Below are 20,953 nucleotides of genomic sequence, written 5' to 3'. Positions count from 1 at the left end.
ATCTGACCAATCACGTAGTCTGTGACATTTTCCAGAATGAGACCTAACCTGGATCACCGAAAATGTTATTTTGTTTTGTTTTGTTTGTTTGTTTTTGCTTTTCTGTCTATATCTTTAGCACTTTCAAGCAGTTCTCTAGCATTTGGGAAGAGTGTTAGCTGAGTGTATGTAGTTAAGGTCATTTTACTCAGCAATGTTCTATTCATAGAATTATTTATTTTTAAAGTATATTTAGTGGAGAAATCATTTTGTATCAGAAAACTAAGAGAAGCCAAAAAACTGTTTAACTCTGAAAATTCAGCTCTGTTTTTCATTTTTGATATTTGCAATTTTGATGGGCAATGATGTCTCAGAATGAAATCCCTAGCCATTTACACTAACCATTTCAGAATTATCCTGATAGACTGATATCTGTTGAATTACTCATTTGACAATCTGTGAAAACATGTCTTTTAATCTCATATACTCTTCAGCATAGTCAGGCACAATCTCAATTTGCAAGTTCAATTCTCAAATATTACGGTTTTTGAGGATAAAAATATCAATCCATGATAGAGCAGTGCTCCAAAAATAAAACTGTTATTCATACATAATTGAATTTTTTAAACAATATCTCAAACAAACATGTTTTCCCTGAATTTTAAGAAGGAAATATTGTTTTTCTGGATATATTTTATAATGAATAATTTGCCTTCAGGACATTTTTAATAACATAAAGTTAACTTCTGATCAGTGGACTTCTGTAACTCTGTGATTAAATTCATTGTGGAGAAAGGACAAATGCCTTTTTTGAAAAGATCTGCAGAAATATCACTTTATCTAAGATCAGAGGAGGAGTCTTTGGCAGCTTCCTGTTTGAAAGCCAGGGTCTCACATCCCCTTCCTCCTATTTTAGCAACAATAATATTGATAATGGTCCACGTTTATTGAGCACTCACCATATGTCAGGCATTGTGCCAAGCCCTTTTCCTGCATCATCTCATTTCACCCTCACAGCAGCTTTACAAATGAGGAACTGTGGCTCAAAGCAGGTAAGTCACTTGCCCAGTCACACAGATCTGCTAAGTAGTAGAGCCAGGATATGGACCCAGATCCCTGATCCCCAAATCTGTCCTCTTGATCTTTACTTGTGTATACATGGAACCTTTCCAATTACACTTTGCTATAGAGAGAGAAAATAAAATGGGCAAAATATTTTTCTCTTCCATAAAAAGGAAAAAAAAAGACAGTTGACTCAGACAAGTGAGAGCAAAAAACCCATATACTTGCCTTTGTTCTTCATCCAAAACTTATGACCACCACTTCTCAATAATTTGAAAATTCTATTAACTGAATTGCCCTGAAGATGAAAAAGAAGCATAGAATGTGTGCTTCTTCAAGGTACAAATTCTTCTAAACTTTTCTTTCTGAATATGAAGTTTTTTCTGAACTTCAGGAGTAACCAAATAGCATTTTTTTTCAGCATGTAATCACTATATTTGTTGGCAGACCTGTTGTAACCTTGAGTCACCTACAGGGAATTTAAGTACTATTCTAATTGATCTTCTCACTGCTTACTGAGAAACAGAGCACGTCTTTCACTAGTCTCATAAATAATTCCATTTCTCTATGTCAACGTTAATTGAACTTACCTCATGTTGTCAATCTCTTTCTTTTTTTCCCTTGCAGGTGATGTCATTGTCTATATTAATGAAGTTTGTGTCCTTGGACACACTCATGCAGATGTAGTCAAACTTTTCCAGTCTGTTCCTATTGGTCAGAGTGTCAACTTAGTGTTGTGTCGTGGCTACCCTTTGCCCTTTGATCCTGAAGATCCTGCTAACAGCATGGTGCCACCCCTTGCAATAATGGAGAGGCCACCTCCAGTGATGGTCAATGGAAGACATAACTATGAAACATATTTGGAATACATTTCTCGGACCTCACAGTCGGTTCCAGATATAACAGATCGGCCGCCTCATACTTTGCACTCAATGCCAGCTGATGGTCAGCTAGATAGCACGTATCCACCACCTGTCCATGACGACAATGTATCTATGGCTTCATCTGGGGCCACCCAAGCTGAACTTATGACCTTAACCATTGTGAAAGGTGCCCAGGGCTTTGGCTTCACCATTGCAGACAGTCCTACAGGACAGCGGGTGAAACAAATACTTGACATTCAGGGATGCCCTGGCCTGTGTGAAGGCGACCTCATTGTTGAGATCAACCAGCAGAATGTACAGAACCTGAGCCATACGGAAGTAGTGGATATACTTAAGGACTGTCCCATTGGAAGCGAGACTTCTTTGATTATCCATCGAGGAGGTAAGATAAACACTGGCTCAGCAATCAGAATGCAGGTGAAACAGTAGAACCTTTACAATAATATCGAAAAAATGGAAGTTTCTCTGGAGTTGAATGAAATGGCACTTTTAAATTTTTTATTTTTATTTTTTTAACTTTATTGAGTATAGTTGATTTACAAATGTTGCATTGATTTCTGCTGTACAGCAAAGTGATTCAGATATGTGTGTGTGTGTGTATATATATTCTTTTTCACATTCTTTTCCATTATGGTTTATCACAGGATATTGAATATAGTTCCCTGTGCTATACAGTGGGACCTTGTTGTTTATCCATTCTATATATAGTAGTTTGTGTCTGCTAATCCCAAACTCCCAATCCAACCCTTCGCCACCTCCCCTCCCCCTTGGCAACCACAAGTGAAATCATACTTTAAAAAATGAAGGTAAAAGAGTAAGTAAGAAAGAAAAACATGAGTCCAGGAAGATGTGCTTTTTAATTTTGAGAATGTATCTTTTCCTATACTATATTAAGCACAATAAAAATAGTGTTTTCAGTCTTACAAATATATATTGCTGTGGGGAATTCCCTGGAGGTCCAGTGGTTAGGACTCCGAGCTTTCACTGCTGAGGGTGTGGTTTCAATCCCTGTTTGGGGAACTAAGATCCCGCAAGCCATGCGGCACGGCCAAAGAGAGAAAAAAAAAAAAAATATATATATATATATAGAGAGAGAGAGAGAGAGAGAGAGAGAGCTGTGAACTGAGAGGGTAAAGGTTGAATTCCCGAGTATGAGTGGGTTGTATTCCAAAAGTTCATTAATGTTTCAGTTGTGGAGGGTTCAAACTGGTTTCCATTGACTTAGTTAAGAAACCTGATTTTTCCCAAGGAAGTCATACTCTGAATTGTGCATAGGATTGCAGGCTAGCACGTGGAAGCCGGTTCAACTCCTTCCAAGCTCAAGTACAGTCTTGATAATCCCCACAAGGACCAATGGGAGCTGTGTCCCCATAGAAAAATCAGTTCAGAGTTGTCAATAGCGTTGCTCAGGACACTTCTTCTATCACGACAGGGATCCTCCATGAATAGTTACCCATAGTGCCTTCTGTGCCCTGGGAAGAAAGCTATGGAACAGGCTTGGGGCTGAAGTTCTGGGCTGGGTGTTCCAGGTGAAGTATGGAACTGGGAGCGGTGAGGACTGTGGTAGGAGCTCTGAGCCCCAGAGGTGTTTCTTCCCTTCCACCTGCTCTGTGGGGAAGGGAATGGGGCTAAGCAGAGGCTACCTCCTTCATTGCTTTGCTACTCTGCTCTTGGTTATCAGTGAAAACTAGGGAGAGAAAGGAGGGAAGGGTCACAGATAGAGAGGATACTTGAAAACAGGGTATAAATGAAAGGGCTCAGGCTAAGTCCTGGTTTTCTACTTACCGATTTGGGGACCTAAGACATTTAGTCCGTGAGCTTCAGATGTCTCATCTGTTATATTGGGATGATAATACTACCTAACCTGATGGAATGTTCTTAGTATAATGGGCCACATAGGTGCTCATTAAATGTCTATTGAGTGTAGATTAGCACCAAAGCTACAGCAGGGATGGGTCAGTACTGTGAGGAACTTGTGCGTGAAGAGCACACGTGTGGCAAACATATGGGACTGTCTATTCAAAGAACTAAAAACAGGGTGAAAGCCCTGTCAGTTTGAAATGCAAGTGAAAGCAGTCAAAGCTGAAAGAAGCACCTTTTATGATGTATTTGGCCCTCTCTGCAGGTGTTTTCCCTTCAAGGAAGTATTTACATTATTGATTTTTGTGTGAAAATGGACACCAAATACTAAGCATTTATGAGCAACTCTATACAAAGTACTATGTTCCTTTCTTAAAAAAAAGAAATTAATATGATAGCAGAAGTCTTAAATGTGACCTTAAAGCATTATTACAAAATAGCGCTTGAATCTTGATAATTAAATATTGACAGTGTATTTTAATTTCACCGGTTGCTTAAGATTAAAACAAATATCCTTAATTAAATAGCCATATCTTCTTAATGTGCAATTGAAAATCAAATCTTTGGAACAGGTTCTTGATATTAAATGGTATAACTGAAAATCACTTTGCAGTATCCACTGTGTGATTCATAGAAACAAGTTTGGGCACTTTTTATATATAATACCTTTTTTAAAGGCATGATGTAGCAGAAAAAAATATTCTGAAATCCTTTTTTCATATATATATATATATATAAAATATGTATTTATATTATTGCCATTTGTACCTTTTCTGAAAACATTTCTGTTTGCCTGCTATCAGCTAGACTACCCCGTTCTTGCTCCTTTTGCCTCTACTCTCTCCCACCCCCATTTAATCCCCAAGTATTCAAAGTTTTTTTTTGTTTGTTTGTTTGTTTGTTTGTTTGTTTTTATTGAGGTATAGTTGATTTACAATATTGTGTTAGTTTCAGGTGTACAGCATAGTGATTCAGTATTTTTGCAGACAGATATAGAAATCGAGTATTCAAAGTTTTGTTTGCATTTTGTTTGTGTTTGGGGACAAGGAATTTGTTTGTATTTTGTGGCTAGTGTAGAATTGCAGAATGTAATACCCTGTAATGCTTAAAGTATTTCTAGTCAAATCCTCTTATGTTTTCCCGGATTCCCACAATTTGTAGTCAGCTCTCTGAAATTAATAGGAACTAACACCATATTTTTGTGATGAAATTCACCTTGATTATCTTATTATAGGCTACTCATAAGTGCTTATGGCCTCCCTCAGATAAGCGTAAATCTTCAAGAGCAAATTCATACACCTGGGTCTTTGTGTCTGGATTATGGTTGTTTTAAATTATCTACTAGGATTTTTTTTATTTATAAGGTGATTATGTGGTTTAATTTTTTCAAACAAATAGTGTCAGAAGGTATACAATGTAAAGTAATTATCTCTCCTTTCCCAGGATTTCAGTCCTTTTCCTAGAGGCAAACATATTGTTTGTATACACACACTTCTAGAAATTTTGTAGCCTTAACTAGCATGTATATGAATATATGTAGTATGTTTAACATAAATGGAATGATATTATACATACACGTCTTGCTCTGAATATCTTGGTTATTAGGGTGTGTTTGATTCTTTAAGAAACATCATTGTGGTATTATTTACATACCATAGAATTCACCAATTATAAGTATATACTTCAATCAGTTTTGCTAAAATGATATAGTTATGCAGCAATCACCATAATCCTTAGAACATCCATCATCCCCCTTCCTTTAGCCCCCAGATAATCACTAATATGCTTTCTGGATAGTTTTGCCTTTCTAGAAATTTTTGTAAATGGAATCATACAGTATATAGTCTTTTACTTAACATAATGCCATTGAGATCTACTTAACATAATGCTCTTGAGATCTACCCATGTAGGTGCATGTATGAGTAGTTTGTTTCGTTTTATTGCTGAGTAGTATTCCATTGTATGGGTACCACATTTTTTTTTTTTTTTAATCCGTTTACCAGTATATGGACATTTGAGTTGTTTCCAGGTTTTGGCATTTATAAATAACGTTGCTGTGAACATTTGGATATAAGTGTTTGTGTGTGCATACATTTTCACTTTTCTTGAGTAGACAGGAGTGGAGTGGTAGGAGTGGAGTGGTCCAGTTGGGTTATATGACAAGTGCATATTTAAATTGTTCAGAAGTAGCTAGAATGTTTTCCAAAATGGCTATACTATTTTACATTCCCACTAGCAATGTGTGAGGTTTCCAGTTTCTGCCCATTGTTGCCCATACTTGGTATAGCTAGTCGTTTTGATTATAGCCATTTTAGTGCCTGTATAATGATGCCTTTTTGTGGTTTTAATTCACATTTCTCTAATTTTTTCATGTGTTTACCATGGCATGTATTCATATGTTTATTAGCATTAATTATCTTCTTTGGTGACATGCCTACTCAATATTTTGCCCATTTATATATTTATTAAGCTGTTTGTTGTCTTCTTATTAAGTTGTAAAAGTCCTTTTTACATTCTGATTACAAGTCTTTTAGAAGATAAATGATTTGCAAATATATTTTGAATCTCTAATTTCTCTCAGCAATGGTTTGTAGTTCTTAATGTAGAGATCTTGTACTTCTTCTGTTAAACTTATTTCTAGCTATTTTATTCTTCTTGATATTATTGTGAATGTGAATGGAACATTGTCCATTATCAGATTGTCATTTTCAGATTGTTTATTGCTAATATATAGAAATACATATGATTTTTGGTTTTGATCTTGTACACTGTAACCCTGTTACACTCAGTTCTGGGGGCTTTTTCTTTTTTTGTAAATTCCATCAGATTTTCTACATAGACTATTATGTCATCTAGTAGTAAAGCTTTATTTCTTTCTTTCCAAGCTGTATGTCTTTGATTCCTTTTCCGTGCTTTATTACACTAGCTGGAACCTCCAGTATGATGTCAAATAGAAATAATTATGAGGGGACACCCTTGCCTTATTGCCAATTTTAGTGGAAAGGTATTAGCCTTTAACCATTAAGTATGATTTTTTTGATGTAATTTTTATATGCTGTATGATCAAGCCACTCAAAATGTCTGCTCTCTTGCTCTCTGGACATCCCCTGCCCGACCAGTGCCTGCTTCACCTAAACCCTACACACATGACTGACCTTCCTATGTACTTGCCCCAGGCGCCAGCTGGTGATTGTTCTTATCAAAGGGGTGGTGAGGGGCGTGCCCCTCTGCTGGTTTCCCTGGTAACTAATGAGCCCACCTGACATCAATTCCCCTATAAATGGTAACCTCCCCTTCCCCCCCGCCCCGACCCTGTGAGTGAAGAAGACCGTGAGGTGTTGCTTCAGGACCCTGCTTCAGAGTGTAAGCTCCCCCATTCATTAAACCATTGATGTCTCTTTTGCAGACCCCGGGTTCTTTCTTCAGTCTTAAAGCTGGGCAAGCACAGGCCTTGTAGGCTTGCAGGGTACAGCCCAACAATTGGCGGAGCCAGCCAGGAGACTGAGGAAACTCCCGTGAGCGCTGAGACATAGGGAAATACAGAATGGGGAATGGAAAATTACGGGAGTAGTCCTGAGGTGGCCGTCCACTAACATGCGGGGCCCCAAAGTTCCAGGGGTGAGCCCAAAACTTGGGGAAATCCTGGGGTGGTTATCTACTAGTATATGGGGTCCTATGGTGACTGTCCTTGATGAATGGGGGCTGCCAAGAGATCTAGAGAACAGTGGCTTCTAATGCCTCTGCTTTTGTATCAAAGTGAGCCTTTTGTAATTGGTTAAGCTAGCTTTCTAGAAGGAATTTCTCTTTTGTGTTTCTCTGGTGCCTTTGAGATGCAAATGATCCACCTGGCCTCTCTGGAACTTTAATCTTCTGTGATCTCTAAGAGTAAAGGAGAAAAAAGAGCTTTTAGTTAACATTATTTCTCTCTATAGAAATAATTACGTTTTGGGAATATCTATCTAAAATAGTCTCTCCAGATTTTGGTAACTTGAAACTAAAGTTGAAAGAAGAGAATTCAAGGGTCGTTTCAAATAGGATAAAATATCGGAACATTAATTGCTGAGCAGGTCTCAGTTTACCTACCTTTACCTGCTTAGGAGAGGAAGACTAATGCATGAAGTTTTCCAATCAGAAATGCACAGTTACTTGCTTCTTGGTTTTTGCAAGAGATTAAGGTTTTTACAGGTTAAGATTATAATCAGTCACAATTCTAGTTATTTATTGTAAACAAGTTTCTTTATTGAGTACATTGTAATCAGGTGCTTAATCAGGTGTCTTTTTAAGTCTTTTGTCTTTTATAGACAGTTATTGTTTTACTCTGGTGCTTTTGCAAAAGTGCCTCATCTTCAAGAAGATTCATAGGAAGGACCTTTTGACAATAACAGGTCCATGGTAAATTTCAGATTATACTGCTGAACTGGGTAAGAACTTAAAGAATCCTAATGGAAGACCTGATGGCTTCATGAAAAGTTAAAAAAAAGGATTGGTTACTGAATGAACTGGTGTATATGGTTATAATTTTTATGGGTTTTGTCTGGAATGTTACTGGTTTTGATCTGTGTTTTCCAGATATAGGGAAGCCCTTCCCCTTAAGTTGGTTATGATTTATAGCAGTTTGGTAAACTACACCTGTGGGTAGAATTGAAGCATTTTCCTTTTCTGTCTGCCCGGTCCCTTCAGAAATTGGAGACTCCTGGGTTCTGAGCAGCCTTATCAGGAAAATGGAAAAGACTGTCTCCTGACATGTGCAGGAATCTCAATATTCTGGGGACTTCTAGAAGAGAAAAGTCCACCAAGGCAGAGCCTGATAGCAGGGCTTTGGCAAGGCTTTCCTGGCCTTGAGAGACCTTTTGGGAATTCAATCTGAGCTCCTGAGCCCCGCTCAGCCATTTTGGAGGAGCCTATAAGGTCGATTGACCAAACTTGTTTTGCAGACAAATTAGTCTTGATTTGGCTGTGTTTGGTGCATATGGGGCTAATTTTAGAGAGAACAATATTATGTTTCAATGGATATTAAATTCTAGTTCTTTTGATTGAGGTCTGTATTTATGAATGTTATTGTGCTAGCCATACTTTTGCCCTGATGTTCTGGATGGAAAGAAAAGTATCTAGTGAAGTTGTCTCAGAGTATAACTACTCATGAAGTGTGACACTGCTTGCTTTAAGTCTGTTGCTAAAAGCACATGTTCAGTGCTTGTGTGACAGTTGGGTATAAGAGAGAAAATGTATAGCCTATTAAGTGTTTCCCCATTAACATCCCTCTGAGCCTTTTCACGGGATCTGATTAGTTCTCCCCCAACGCGAATGACTAGGGGAATATAAAAGAGGCCTGGCACCTAGGGACATGATCTGCACCTGGGGTAGGAGCTAGCACCCAGCATCAAGGGAAGGATATTTTGTTCATCAGTACTTTCTATTGAAAGATTTGCAATCGAAAGGGGAAATGATGGAAAAATCTGCACACATTGAAGTATGGGGAAGTCCGAAGGCTTATACACGGTTTAACTTAAATTTTACCAACCAGGGTAGCCTGTTTTGTGGTCTTTCAGACATGCATTGTACATCTGCTTTGGCCATTGAGGAAGGGAATGCATTTGAAAGTCAAAATGGAATAGCTGTTGTTCAGATATCCAGGGTAAAACTAGGTGGCCATTGTATACGTGGTATTACTGAAAACTTGAGTTTTTTGAACTGTATTGCAGACCAGGACAAAAACCACGGGCGAATGTGGTATTACCTCAGATGTGGTTTCTGCTCGTATTTTGCTTAATGGTCATGATCTGCTCTGTGTTGTGCCTATTAGATGTCTTACATTTCGTCCCTAGCCTGAGCAAAGGAGATTTATTCCAGGACTGAGTAACAACACTAGCCTCACTGCGAAATGAGTCTGTTAATTGCTGGGTCTACAGCGAGATACCATTGTTGTACTGCTCTGGACTTTCATGAAAAATTGACCCGGCTATTCTGACTGTGGCAATGGGGGAAAAGACACACCATCTTCCTGTCCCACATGCCCATACATCAGAAGGACCCCTGACAGTAAACATTCCTGTACAGCTGGCCTCCCATGAGCACCACTGGGCTATGTTGGGTGGAATAGAATATGCTGGCTTCTGGACACCCAAGTCCAACTAGTGGGATTAACTGTCTTTTGTTTGGAAAGACCTAATGGGTCCACCCCTAAAGGCACCCAACATAACATGGGGCGGCAGACCTCTACTGTGACTGCTGACTCCTGGCTAGGCCACCAGAATGTTCATTTTAAAGCCGAGCCTACCCCTCCCTGTGGAGGGGGTGGTGGCTCTGGGTTTGTGAAAACCAGGGGTGGCCTCACCTTCCTGGTAACTGGACAGGGCACTGCTGCTACTGACTCCCTTTACGTTGACCCATTAAGCGCTTGGCTCCAAAATGTGCCCACTGTTCTGAGCGTACTAGGTGGCTTATTCTTGATCCTCTCTGGCTGCTGTGGTCTGTATTGTATCTGTGGTATCTGGTTGCGGTGCCCCCTACATACATGACCCCAGGGATATCTCAGAAGAAGGGCGGACCAAGATTGTAAGGGTCGTGCCGGGTATGTAGGGGTGGAGTGTATGTCCAGGCCACTCAAGATGGCTGGTCTCTTGCTCTCTGGACATCCCCTGCCCGACCAGTGCCTGCTTCACCTAAACCCTATACACATGACTGACCTTCCTATGTACTTGCCCCAGGCGCCAGCTGATGATTGTTCTTATCAAAGGGGTGGTGAGGGGTGTGCCCCTCTGCTGGTTTCCCTGGTAACTAATGAGCCCACCTGACATCAATTCCCCTATAACTGGTAATCTCCCCTTCCCTCCACCCCCCCAAGCGAAGACCCCACTGCATCCTGCCTACCACCCACCGCACACGGTGGGGTGTCACTCCATAACCTTGCTTCAGATGGGTACGCTCCCCAGTCCGTGAAACCACTGATGTCTCTGTTCCTGACTCCAGTCTGTTTCTTAGGTCATAAAGCTGGACGAGCATTGGCCTTGTAGGCCTGCGGGGTGCAGCCCAACATATGCCTTTTATCAGGTTGAGAAAATTCCAACCTTCTACTCTTAAATTGTTGAGAATCTTAATAATCAGTATGTCTTGGCTTTCATCAAATTTTTTTCTGCAACTATTGAGATGATCATGTAGTGTTGTCCTTCATTAATATAGTGCTTTACATGATTTTTAAATATGAAACTACTTTTGCATTCCTGGGATAACCCCACTTGGTCATGGTGTATAATTCTTTTTGTATGTTGCTAGATTCTGTTTGCTTATATTTTGTTAAGACTTTTGAACCTGTTGGCGGAGGTTTTCTATAATTTTCTTTTCGTGTAGTCTGTCTGGCTTTTTTGTCAGGATAATATTGACCTCTCCCTCTCACTCTATTTTCTGAGTTTGTGTAAGATTGATATTATTTCCCCCTTAAAAGTTCTGATAGAATTCACCAATGAAGACATCTAGGCTGGGTTTTTACTCATAGAATGATTTTTAGTTACTAATTAAATTTATCTTCTTGATTTAGGTCTATTTTAATTTTCTGTTTCTTCTTGAATCAGTTTTGGTATTTTATGTATATCTAGGAATTTTTACAATTCATCTAAATTGTCAAATTTGTTAGAATAAGGTTTTTAACAAAATTTTATAAAATTCCTTTTTAAGAACCAACTTTTGGCTTCATTGTTTTTCTGTTTTCTATTTCAATTATTTCTACTTTGATCTTTGTAATTTCCTCTCCTCTACTTATTTTGTGTTTGATTTGCGTTGCCTTTTCTGTCATCCTGAGGTGAAAGCTTAGAGTAATGACTCTTGTTCTCTCTAATAAAAGCATTTAAAGCTATAAATTTCACTGTAAGCAATTCATTAGTTGAATTCCATAAATTTTTATATTGTGTGTTTTCTTTTTTATTCAGCTCAAGATATCTTCTTATTTCTGTTGTGATTTCTTTTTTAACCCATAGGTTACTTAGAAATGAGTTGTTTATTTTTCAAACATGTGGGATTTCCCAGTACTTTTCTGTTGATTTCTAATATTTTTTCCTTGGAGGAGAACGTATTTTGTGTGATTTCAGTCCTTTTAAATGTGTCGAGACTTGTATTATGGCCCAGTGCCTTGCTTTTTTTAACTTAACAGTTTATCTTAGAGGGCTTTATATATTAGTTCAGAAATATACCTCATTATTTTTAATAGCTTATTTAATCATAACTAATGGATATTTTAGTTGCTTTCATTTTTTATCTATTATTAAAAAGTGATGTATCTGCACAAGAGAGTAAATCTATATTATAGATTCAATTCCTTATTTCAACAAATATTTCCTGTTTTTATTTTTTATTAATTAATTTTTTTTTTTTTTGGCTGCATTGGGTCTTTTTTGCTGCCCGTGGACTTTTCTCTAGTTGCAGAGAGCGGGGGCTACTCTTTGTTGCGGTGCGCAGGCTTCTCATTGCGGTGGCTTCTCTTGTTGCAGAGCATGGGCTCTAGGCGTGTGGGCTCCAGTAGTTGTGGCACACAGGCTCAGTAGTTGTGGCTCGTGGGCTCCAGAGTGCAGGCGCAGTAGTTGTGGCACAGGGGCTTAGTTGCTCCACAGCATGTGGAATCTTACTGGACCCGGGCTCAGACCCATGTCCCCTGTACTGGCAGGCTGATTCTTAACCACTGAGTCACCAGAGAGGTCCTCAACAAACATTTCTTGAGTGCCTACTATGTACTAGGCATTTTTTTGACACTGGAGGTAAAGCAATAAACAGAATCAAGCACATGCTTTTTCCCATGGAGTTGACATTCCTTTGGAGGGTGACAAAACAGTAAATGCTGACATAAATATGTCCTTTGTGTATTTGTCACTTATCTCCTTATCCCCATGGAGTTTTATTCCTGAATATTAATTTTATCACCAGCTACTTTACTGGGTTATCTTAATGTTTCTTATATTTTATTCAGTTCGTTTCATAGGATATGGGGGCATATAATCATACCACCTACAAATTACAGTCACTTTGCCTTCTCCCTTCCTATTTGCATACCTCTGATTTGTCTTATATAATACATATGACTGTTATATCTTGAACATTGTTGATTAATAGTGGGGATTATAGAAATTCCTGTCTTATTCCTGGCTTAAATGAAAACTGTCTCATTTTACACAAACACAGTACTGACTTTTATTTATCACGTTAAGGAAGTACCCTTCAATTCCTATTTTATTAAGAATCTTTGTCAAAAATGGGTAATGAATTTTATCAAAAGCCAAAAAGGCATCTATGGAGATGATCATTATTTTCTCCTTTGATTTATCACTGTGATAAATCGCATTAAGAGTTTTATTATTATTGAACTATCCTTTCATTCCTGGAATAAACTATATTATGCTTATAAGGTGTCCCTAGATTCTATTTGTTTTTATATAATTTTGCATCAACATCAATAAATGAGATTGGTCCCAAGTTTTCTTTTTTGGATCTTGTTTTGTTTTGATTTGCTCAAAGTTATGCTGGTGTCATAAAAGCAATCAGTAGCTTTCCTTCTCTCTCTGCTCTAAACGATTTAAGTAACACTGAAGTTATCTATTCCTTGAGGTTATGATATAATACACCTTGGAAATTATCTAGTTCTAGTGGGTTTGGTTTGGTTTGGTAAGGGGAGGGATAACCTTTTACAACTTTCTCAGTTTCTTCCATAGTAACTCATCTTCTTAGAGTTTCTGTCTTGGCTGGACTTGGTTTTTATAATTTATATTATAACCTACAAAATTGTCTCCTTTATTCATGTTTTCAAATGTATTTAAATAGAATTGAATCAAATATCCTCTAATTTTTTTTTTTCCATTTTCCCCTTGACCTAAGAATATCTCTATTATTCTCATGTCTTATAGGTGCTATTTTCTTGATTAGGTTGGCTAATAGTTCTTCTGTTTCAGTGGTTCAAGAAACATTTTAGTTTATTTATAAATAATTTGTTGGCTGATGCTCAGTCTAGTATGGAATAGGGAATCGTTATACTTTCTACCCAGGGAGGCCGTTATTTGATGTCTGGAATAAAGCAGCTCCAGCGTGACTACTAATCAATCCTTGTCATGTGTTGTACTAATACTTATATTAAAATGCAACAGAGTTCCCTACTTAATTTGTGAACCTCCCATAAATTACAGTTGATTAATATTTGAAAATTTTTCTTATTTCTAGAAAACATGATACCAAAAGTTTTCACTAGATCAGAATATTCCCTTCTCATGCTGACAATATTAATAATAAATAGTATCAGTAATGCACATCTTCCCTTTGTTTTACATTCAAATAGAATTCAGAGTATTTGAGAAGCAGCATAGACTATATCAGAACTTTGTTTGAGGGCAAAGCATAAAAATCATGGACACAGAGCATTATGTCTGTGTAGAGAACTCCTGTTTCAAAATTTCAAAAAGCATGTTATTAAAAATATTGTATAACGAGTTTTAAACTGCACAGAGAAAATTTTAAAAGCAAAGCTATAAGAAGTATTGACATTTTTAATAATGCTAACATTTTTTTCTAAAAAAAATTTGTTTGGTTTAGAAGTAGTTTCAAATTCACATAAAAATTCCGAGTGTAGAATACAGAACATTGAATACCACTTACCCACATTGCTATTAACATTCTGCCCCATTTGCTGAGTGTATGTGTGTATATGTGTGCATCGGTGAATGTGCGTTTCTGAACCATTTAAGACTAAGTTGCAAATATCATGCCCCTTTACCCCAAATATTTTGGTGTTTATTTCATGTCACTACTTGTTTGGAGAAATATGTAAGCAGCTAGTTAGTTAAAGTTATAAGAGATACTTTTGAAGAAGCACTTAGAACCACCACAACAACAAAAGACTTAAGAGGTCATCAAAAGAGATTTTATCTAAAATAAGAGAGAGTCAGTACTCACCAATAATAAGGATCTGTTACAGGAATATTTCTGAGAGAGAGAAAAGCACTGGTTATTTGAAAATAGTGTTATCCAGAGATTAGGTGAAAATCAAAGTGGATATTCCACAATCAATATCATGTAATCCAACGTTCCACTTGATATCAGCAGAAAACAGAATATATGGGACTTCACTGGTGGCACAGTGGTTAAGAATCCACCTGCCAATGCAAGGGACATAGGTTTGAGCCCTGGTCTGGGAAGATCCCACATGCCGCGGAACAACTAAGCCTGTGCACCACAACTACTGAGCCTGCGCTCTAGAGCCCACAAGCCACAACTACTGAAGCCTGCACGCCTAGAACCTGTGCTCCGCAACGAGAAGCCACTGCAATGAGAAGCCTGCACACCGCAACAAAGAGTAGTCCCCGTTCTCTGCAACTAGAGAAAGCCCATGTGCAGCAGCAAAGACCAAACGCAGCCAAAAATAAATAAAATAAAAAATTAATAAATTTTTCAGAACACAATGATTAAAAAAAATTACTTAAAAAAAAAGAAAAAAAACAGTGTATATGACACAGCAAACAAAAAACAAATCCACACCATGAGGTGTGAATGACCATGGCTTACTGGCTGCCGTATTAACGAATATGCCCTGGGTCTCAGAAGCTTAGCACAATAAAAGTCTGTTTCTCACTTATATGATTTCCAATGCATATGTTCCTGGATCGCAGATTCCTGGGCAACTCTCCTCCACATAGTGGCTCATGAAACCAGGCTTCTTCTCCCTGGTAGATCTCCATGCCCTAAGGCCTTGAAGTCCCCAACTGGGTCCTCTCTAACCAGCTGGCAGATAAAGTGCAAACAAAAGAATAGAGGATCATGTAAGAGGCTATGGGGCCAGCCCCGGGAGGTGTATTTATCACTTCCTCCTACAGTTAGTTGGCCAGAACTCAGTTTCAGGCCCCATTAATCGTAAGAGGCTGGGACATGTTGTATTCTTGTGTGTCCAGGAATAAGGGAATGGTTTGGGGTCACACATATAGTAGATACTCTGCCCTTGATATTTCTAATACGTTGTCTGCACCTTGATGTGCACATCAGGGACATGTAACTACCGATTACGTGAAAGTGTGAGATGAAATCTTTTTTGTAACATGATATTGTAATATGACTCATTTCAGGCTTTTGAGGTACACCCAAGCTACTGGCATATGTTTTAAAGTTCACAGGGTGTCCTCACATTTCCCTCCTCAACCCAGTTTTCATGGGTAAAGAAACTTTGACTCAGTGTTAAGTAATTGGCCCAAGTTCAATGAATGTGTGTGTAGACAGAAGGATGGACAATTTATGGTCCCCAGATATAAGAAATATGAATAAACATCAATGACAAGGTACCTCATCATAATGTGAAAAATGTCATGGATGTCACAAGCTATACACCAAACAAGGACATTGTTGCACAGATGACCCTTAGTGTGAGAGAGATAGGATGGTGGGAATACTTGTAGAGTTGTCACACCACTTAGAAGCAGCAAAAACAGAACTCAAATCTCTGTCTTCCCACTACAGTATCAGTGAGTTTTACATTATGCCAGTTTCCCCCGACTTTATGCAAAGAAAATTTTGATGGCTCTTGCTTAGATATGCAGGATTTATTTATTCACTTAATAAGTATTTGTTGAGGACCTACTGTGTGCTTAGCACTGGTCTAGGTGCTAGAAATATGTCAGTAATCCAAACAAAGTCCCTGCCTCAAGAAGCTTATCTCCTAGTGGGAAAATTAGGAAATACACAAAGAAATATATGTTAGGGATAAGAATGAAGAAAAACTGAGAAGCAGAGTAAAAGCAAGGAGAATGATAGGCAAGGAAGACAGTTCTCTTTTAGAAAGAGTAGTCAGGGAAAGACATCTGTGCGAGGATCTAAAGAAAGCGAGGGAGCCAGCCCGTGTGGCTATCCGGGGAAGAGCATTGCAGGCAGAGGGAAGGGTCTGAGGCAGGACTGTGTTGGATGTAGACCAGCCACAGCAAGGAAGCTCCTGTGGCCGAGACTGAGTAGGGAAGAGATGTGATAGTAGAGGAGGTCAGGCAGATTGTTAGGGCTGTAGGGAGGCAGATAACGTAGAGTCTTACGCAGCCATGGGCCATAGAAAGGACTTCAGATTCTACTTTTGAGTGAAATGGGAAGCCTGTGGAGTGTTTGAGCAGAGGAGTGATGTGATATAAGATTTTAAGAGACTCACTGTGGTGGCTGTGTTGAGAATAAACTGTGGGTAGACGGGGATGGAAACAGGCAGACAAGTGTGTTGGCTTTCACAGCAATCCAAGTGAGAGATGAAGAGATTGGAGAAGGACGGTAGGAGTGGAGGCAATAAGAAAGGATTCTGAATACATCTCAAAGGAAAAGCCATAGGATTTGCTGATGGATGGGGCGTGGGGTATTCAAGAAAGGAATCGAAGGCTGTAAAGTTTTTGACCCAAGCAACTGGAAGAAAAGAGTCGCCATTTACTGACAAGTTGAATACGATGGATGGAAATGCTCATGGGGGGCTTCAGGGGAAATCAAGAGTCCAGTCTGGGACATGCCAAGCTTGGGATGCCTTTTAGCTTTCCAAGTGGTGATGGCTGGCTTGTGGAGGGTATTTAAAGGTGGAGACTGAATGAGAACATCTAGGGAATGAGCATAAAGAAAGAAGAGAAACGTTCTGAGGACTGAGGCCTGGGACCCTCCAACTTTAGAGTCATAAAGAGGAGTGAGCAGCAAAAGGCTAAGAAAGCATGACTTGTGAGAAGTCTTATAAAGGAAAATGTTTCAAGATGGAAGGTGTGAATAATTGTATCAAGCGCTGGGTAAGATAGAGCTGAGAATTTAGCGCTGGATTTGGCAACAGGATCAAATGTTTTGGGTTAACGTGACCTTTCAAGTCAACTGGAGAAAACACTCAAAAAATTTTTTTTGATGGGGCTGACTAACTGGGGAGAAGTCAACATCAGTGTTTTGGTCACTTGAAAACAAAGCCTCTTTCATATTTGAACCTGTAGAGTGTTTATTTGCGTGTACTGTGATATTATACATATTCTAAAGAAGGAAAGTATACTTTCTCCTTTCATAATTACCCTAGATTATCTTTACTTTCTGCCTTTCAACTCATATGAGATCAACTTCTTATCACCAAAAGAACTAGCATTCCTATTTGCTCTGTGTCGAAGTTAGTTCTGTGGTAGGTTCCAAAAGGAGGGGCAGTTATACTTCTTAATACTTTAGACCTCATTTCATTTTAAAGCTTATGAAGGAGGCAGTGGCATTCATTGTACCCAGGAGATTCTTGGAGACAATTGACTTTTTCGACTCGTCATCATAAAGTTCAAGTGCTATAAAAATACAAATTTAAAAACTGCAGACTCTCTTTCATCCAAAAAGTACCCCGCTGTACCCTAACCCACACGCACTTTCATACACATCAGTTAAATAGTCAACTTAAAATATCGATTTGTTTTATTTAAAAATATCTCTGTTGGTCATTTCTAAATATAAATGGAAGAATGGCAGAAGTTCTATAGATGGTGAATCCAATCTACATGTGACAAGATATAACTTAGTTATTGCGATTTGGTATCTACCTTTTCTTTACCCTATTTACTAATTTGAGGATGACTTACATGCACAAAAAGGGTGTATTAAGATTTATATTCCCACATTCACCAGTATAAATATAAATAATTGCTCTAATGGAGATTTACAGAAATGCCAAATCAGAGAAACTACTGATTTTTAAAATACTAGCCAGTTTCCCTCAAATGCAAGGACTGTGTCTTATTTCTTACTTTTTCCTCAGAGCTTGGCAGATATACTCATTAAACTACTTTGTTCTGTTATGACATTAGGAAGAGAAGGACAGTCATAAAACAAAATTAGGAACATGCATGTGTGAGTCAAATAATGCACCTGAGTGTACAAAGCTGGACAAAACTTTTTCTCCTGTCTAGGCTTTTTTTAAAAAATTTATTTATGGTACATTGGGTCTTCGTTGCTGCGCACGGGCTTCCTCTAGTTGTGGCGAGCGGGGGCTACTTTTCATTGTGGTGCGCGGGCTTCTCATTGTGGTGGCTTCTCTTGTCGCGGAGCACAGGCTCTAGGTGCATGGGCTTCAGTAGTTGTGGCTCTTGGGCTCTAGAGCGCAGGCTCAGTAGTTGTGGTGCACGGGCTTAGTTGCTCTTCGGCATGTGGGATCTTCGCGAATCAGGGCTCGAACCCGTGTCCCCTGCATTGGCAGGCAGATTCTCAACCCCTGCACCATGAGGAAAGTGCCTGTCTAGGCTTTTAAAGCAACGTTAACATCCCTCTTTTCTCTTTGCTCATGTACCATACCTTTGCCTAAATGTCTTTCTTCCTCTTTATTCATTTCACAAGTGTCACAGTTGCTGTTCTAAATAAGGGGACATCCAGTAAACAAAATAAGCCCGTGTTCTTAAGGAGCTTACTTTAAATCAAATGGGTAACAACAGATGAATCCTATAAATTAATCCACCAACTGCGTGAGTGATATGGCTGTAAAACCTGTCATACTACCTCTTCACTCAGAAGAAACATACAGGCTTACTGGCATTAGATGATGAGAAGCTCATGGAACTAGAATCTGCATACCAGGTTTCTAGTATAATCTGTGCTACTAATTCACATAGTACTTTAAATGTGTCACTTAAGTTCTCTGGCCACCAGCTCCCTGCTTATAAATTGAAAATCTGTAATATCCATATCATCTCAGAAACTCTACAGTTCTCAGTGTTTCTGAATCATGGGCTTATTTGTCTGTAATCGTGCATTCATTAGTTGGGGACCCCAGGAGAAAGGAGCTTGAAAGATTAGTTTGTTTTTCATGTGATATATGTAAACATATTTCCTGCCTCCTTCTAATCCACTACGGTAATTTCCTTGAGCTCACAGACCAAAAGTTTACTACCCTCATACAAAATTTGGCAGTAGCAGAATGTGGGATTTTGAGAAATGTCAGAGGAAAGAAGGAAAAAGTGAGGATGGTTATAGCCAACAATTCTGAAGCTGCAGAAAGACGATAACATTTACTAGGATGTAAAATATGTTCAATCAGTTCATGCAAATTATTTTTATGTGGGAGGAGAGAAAATTAGGGTCTTTTCATTAAGACTTTTTTAAAAAGTTATAAACTCAAATCTAAAAATGACCAGTATACAATAAACTTACCAAGTAAGTTTCAAATTCCCCTGATATTATAAATCTTAAAACTTAGTAACCAAAACACACACACACATACACACATTCCTCACTATTTGCCACTATAGTGTAATAAATCATATGTAGGAAGTTATGCTGATCATGTCAAAAATGTGCTCTGTCCCTAGAGTGCTAGTTGCTTATGCATGAGAGCAGAAAGTTAAGTGAACTGAGTGCAATTAAAGTTCTGTGCAAGAGAATTCCGGGTGTAAACTTAGAAAATCTTGTCGTGAAGACTGCTGAATCACAGCACCTGCATGTAGTCTCTTCCTTGTTGAATAAATGAATGAAATCACCTACAGCATTACCCTGCTATAGAACATTATAAAGTCATGTTCATTTTTTCATATTTCAGAATATGAATATAGACTTTTAATGAATATAAATTCTATCAAAAGAGCAAAGGAAAATAATTGCAGTTATTATACCACATTAATGGGAATTATGCTGATTGCCCTAAAATTTAAAGAAAATGTATTGTTTTGCTTCTCCTTCCAATTAACATTATTTCACAATGTGTGGTACATTTATGGAGAATTTTGTAGTGCATTAGATAAATCAGTTTTACATTTCCAGTGGAGTGGGCTTTAATGAGCATTATAATACATGTCATTTCAGAAACAGTTTTATGTTACAAAGCATCTTCTACTGGGAGATTGGGAAAAGTTGCACCAGAGTGACACTTCCACTTAAAATATGGAATAAAATTTAGTGAGGGAAGCATAGATGAATCCATTTCAGCTAAATGGCTATAAATTTAGGCTGAATATTACATTTTAGCTATGTATATTTTTCATATGTTAAAAAACTACCCAGACCACATATGCCAACAATCTATAGTGAGTTTTGGGGCCTACTAAATCCCACATGGAATACCTTGCCTCCTGGCATATAAATCCCCACTCCTATATAAAGAAAATCAAGTGAAAATGAAAACATTCATACCATTAAATACATTCATTAGATCCACATTTAGCTGAAGCTAACCTAACATCCATCATCCCAAGTGGTTA

The 20,953-nt window shown here is 38.3% G+C and overlaps 1 protein-coding gene across 3 annotated transcripts in view; it reads left to right on the top strand.

Annotated features, from left to right (window-relative positions):
• Positions 1-20,953, top strand: part of MAGI2 (membrane associated guanylate kinase, WW and PDZ domain containing 2) — a 1,349,206-nt gene that overhangs the window by 1,117,312 nt on the left and 210,941 nt on the right. For 2 of the 3 annotated variants that reach the window (XM_068550444.1, XM_068550443.1), the window contains exon 10: positions 1,669-2,307. The exons of the other annotated variant lie outside the window; for it this stretch is intronic. In XM_068550444.1, coding sequence (XP_068406545.1) covers positions 1,669-2,307 — 639 coding nt within the window. The remainder of the gene's footprint in view (positions 1-1,668; positions 2,308-20,953) is intronic. 3 annotated transcript variants of the gene reach the window in all.

The sequence above is a fragment of the Eschrichtius robustus genome, chromosome 8 (genome assembly GCF_028021215.1).
Source record: "Eschrichtius robustus isolate mEscRob2 chromosome 8, mEscRob2.pri, whole genome shotgun sequence".
Lineage (NCBI taxonomy): Eukaryota > Metazoa > Chordata > Mammalia > Artiodactyla > Eschrichtiidae > Eschrichtius > Eschrichtius robustus.
This window is presented reverse-complemented; position numbering and strand designations above follow the sequence as displayed.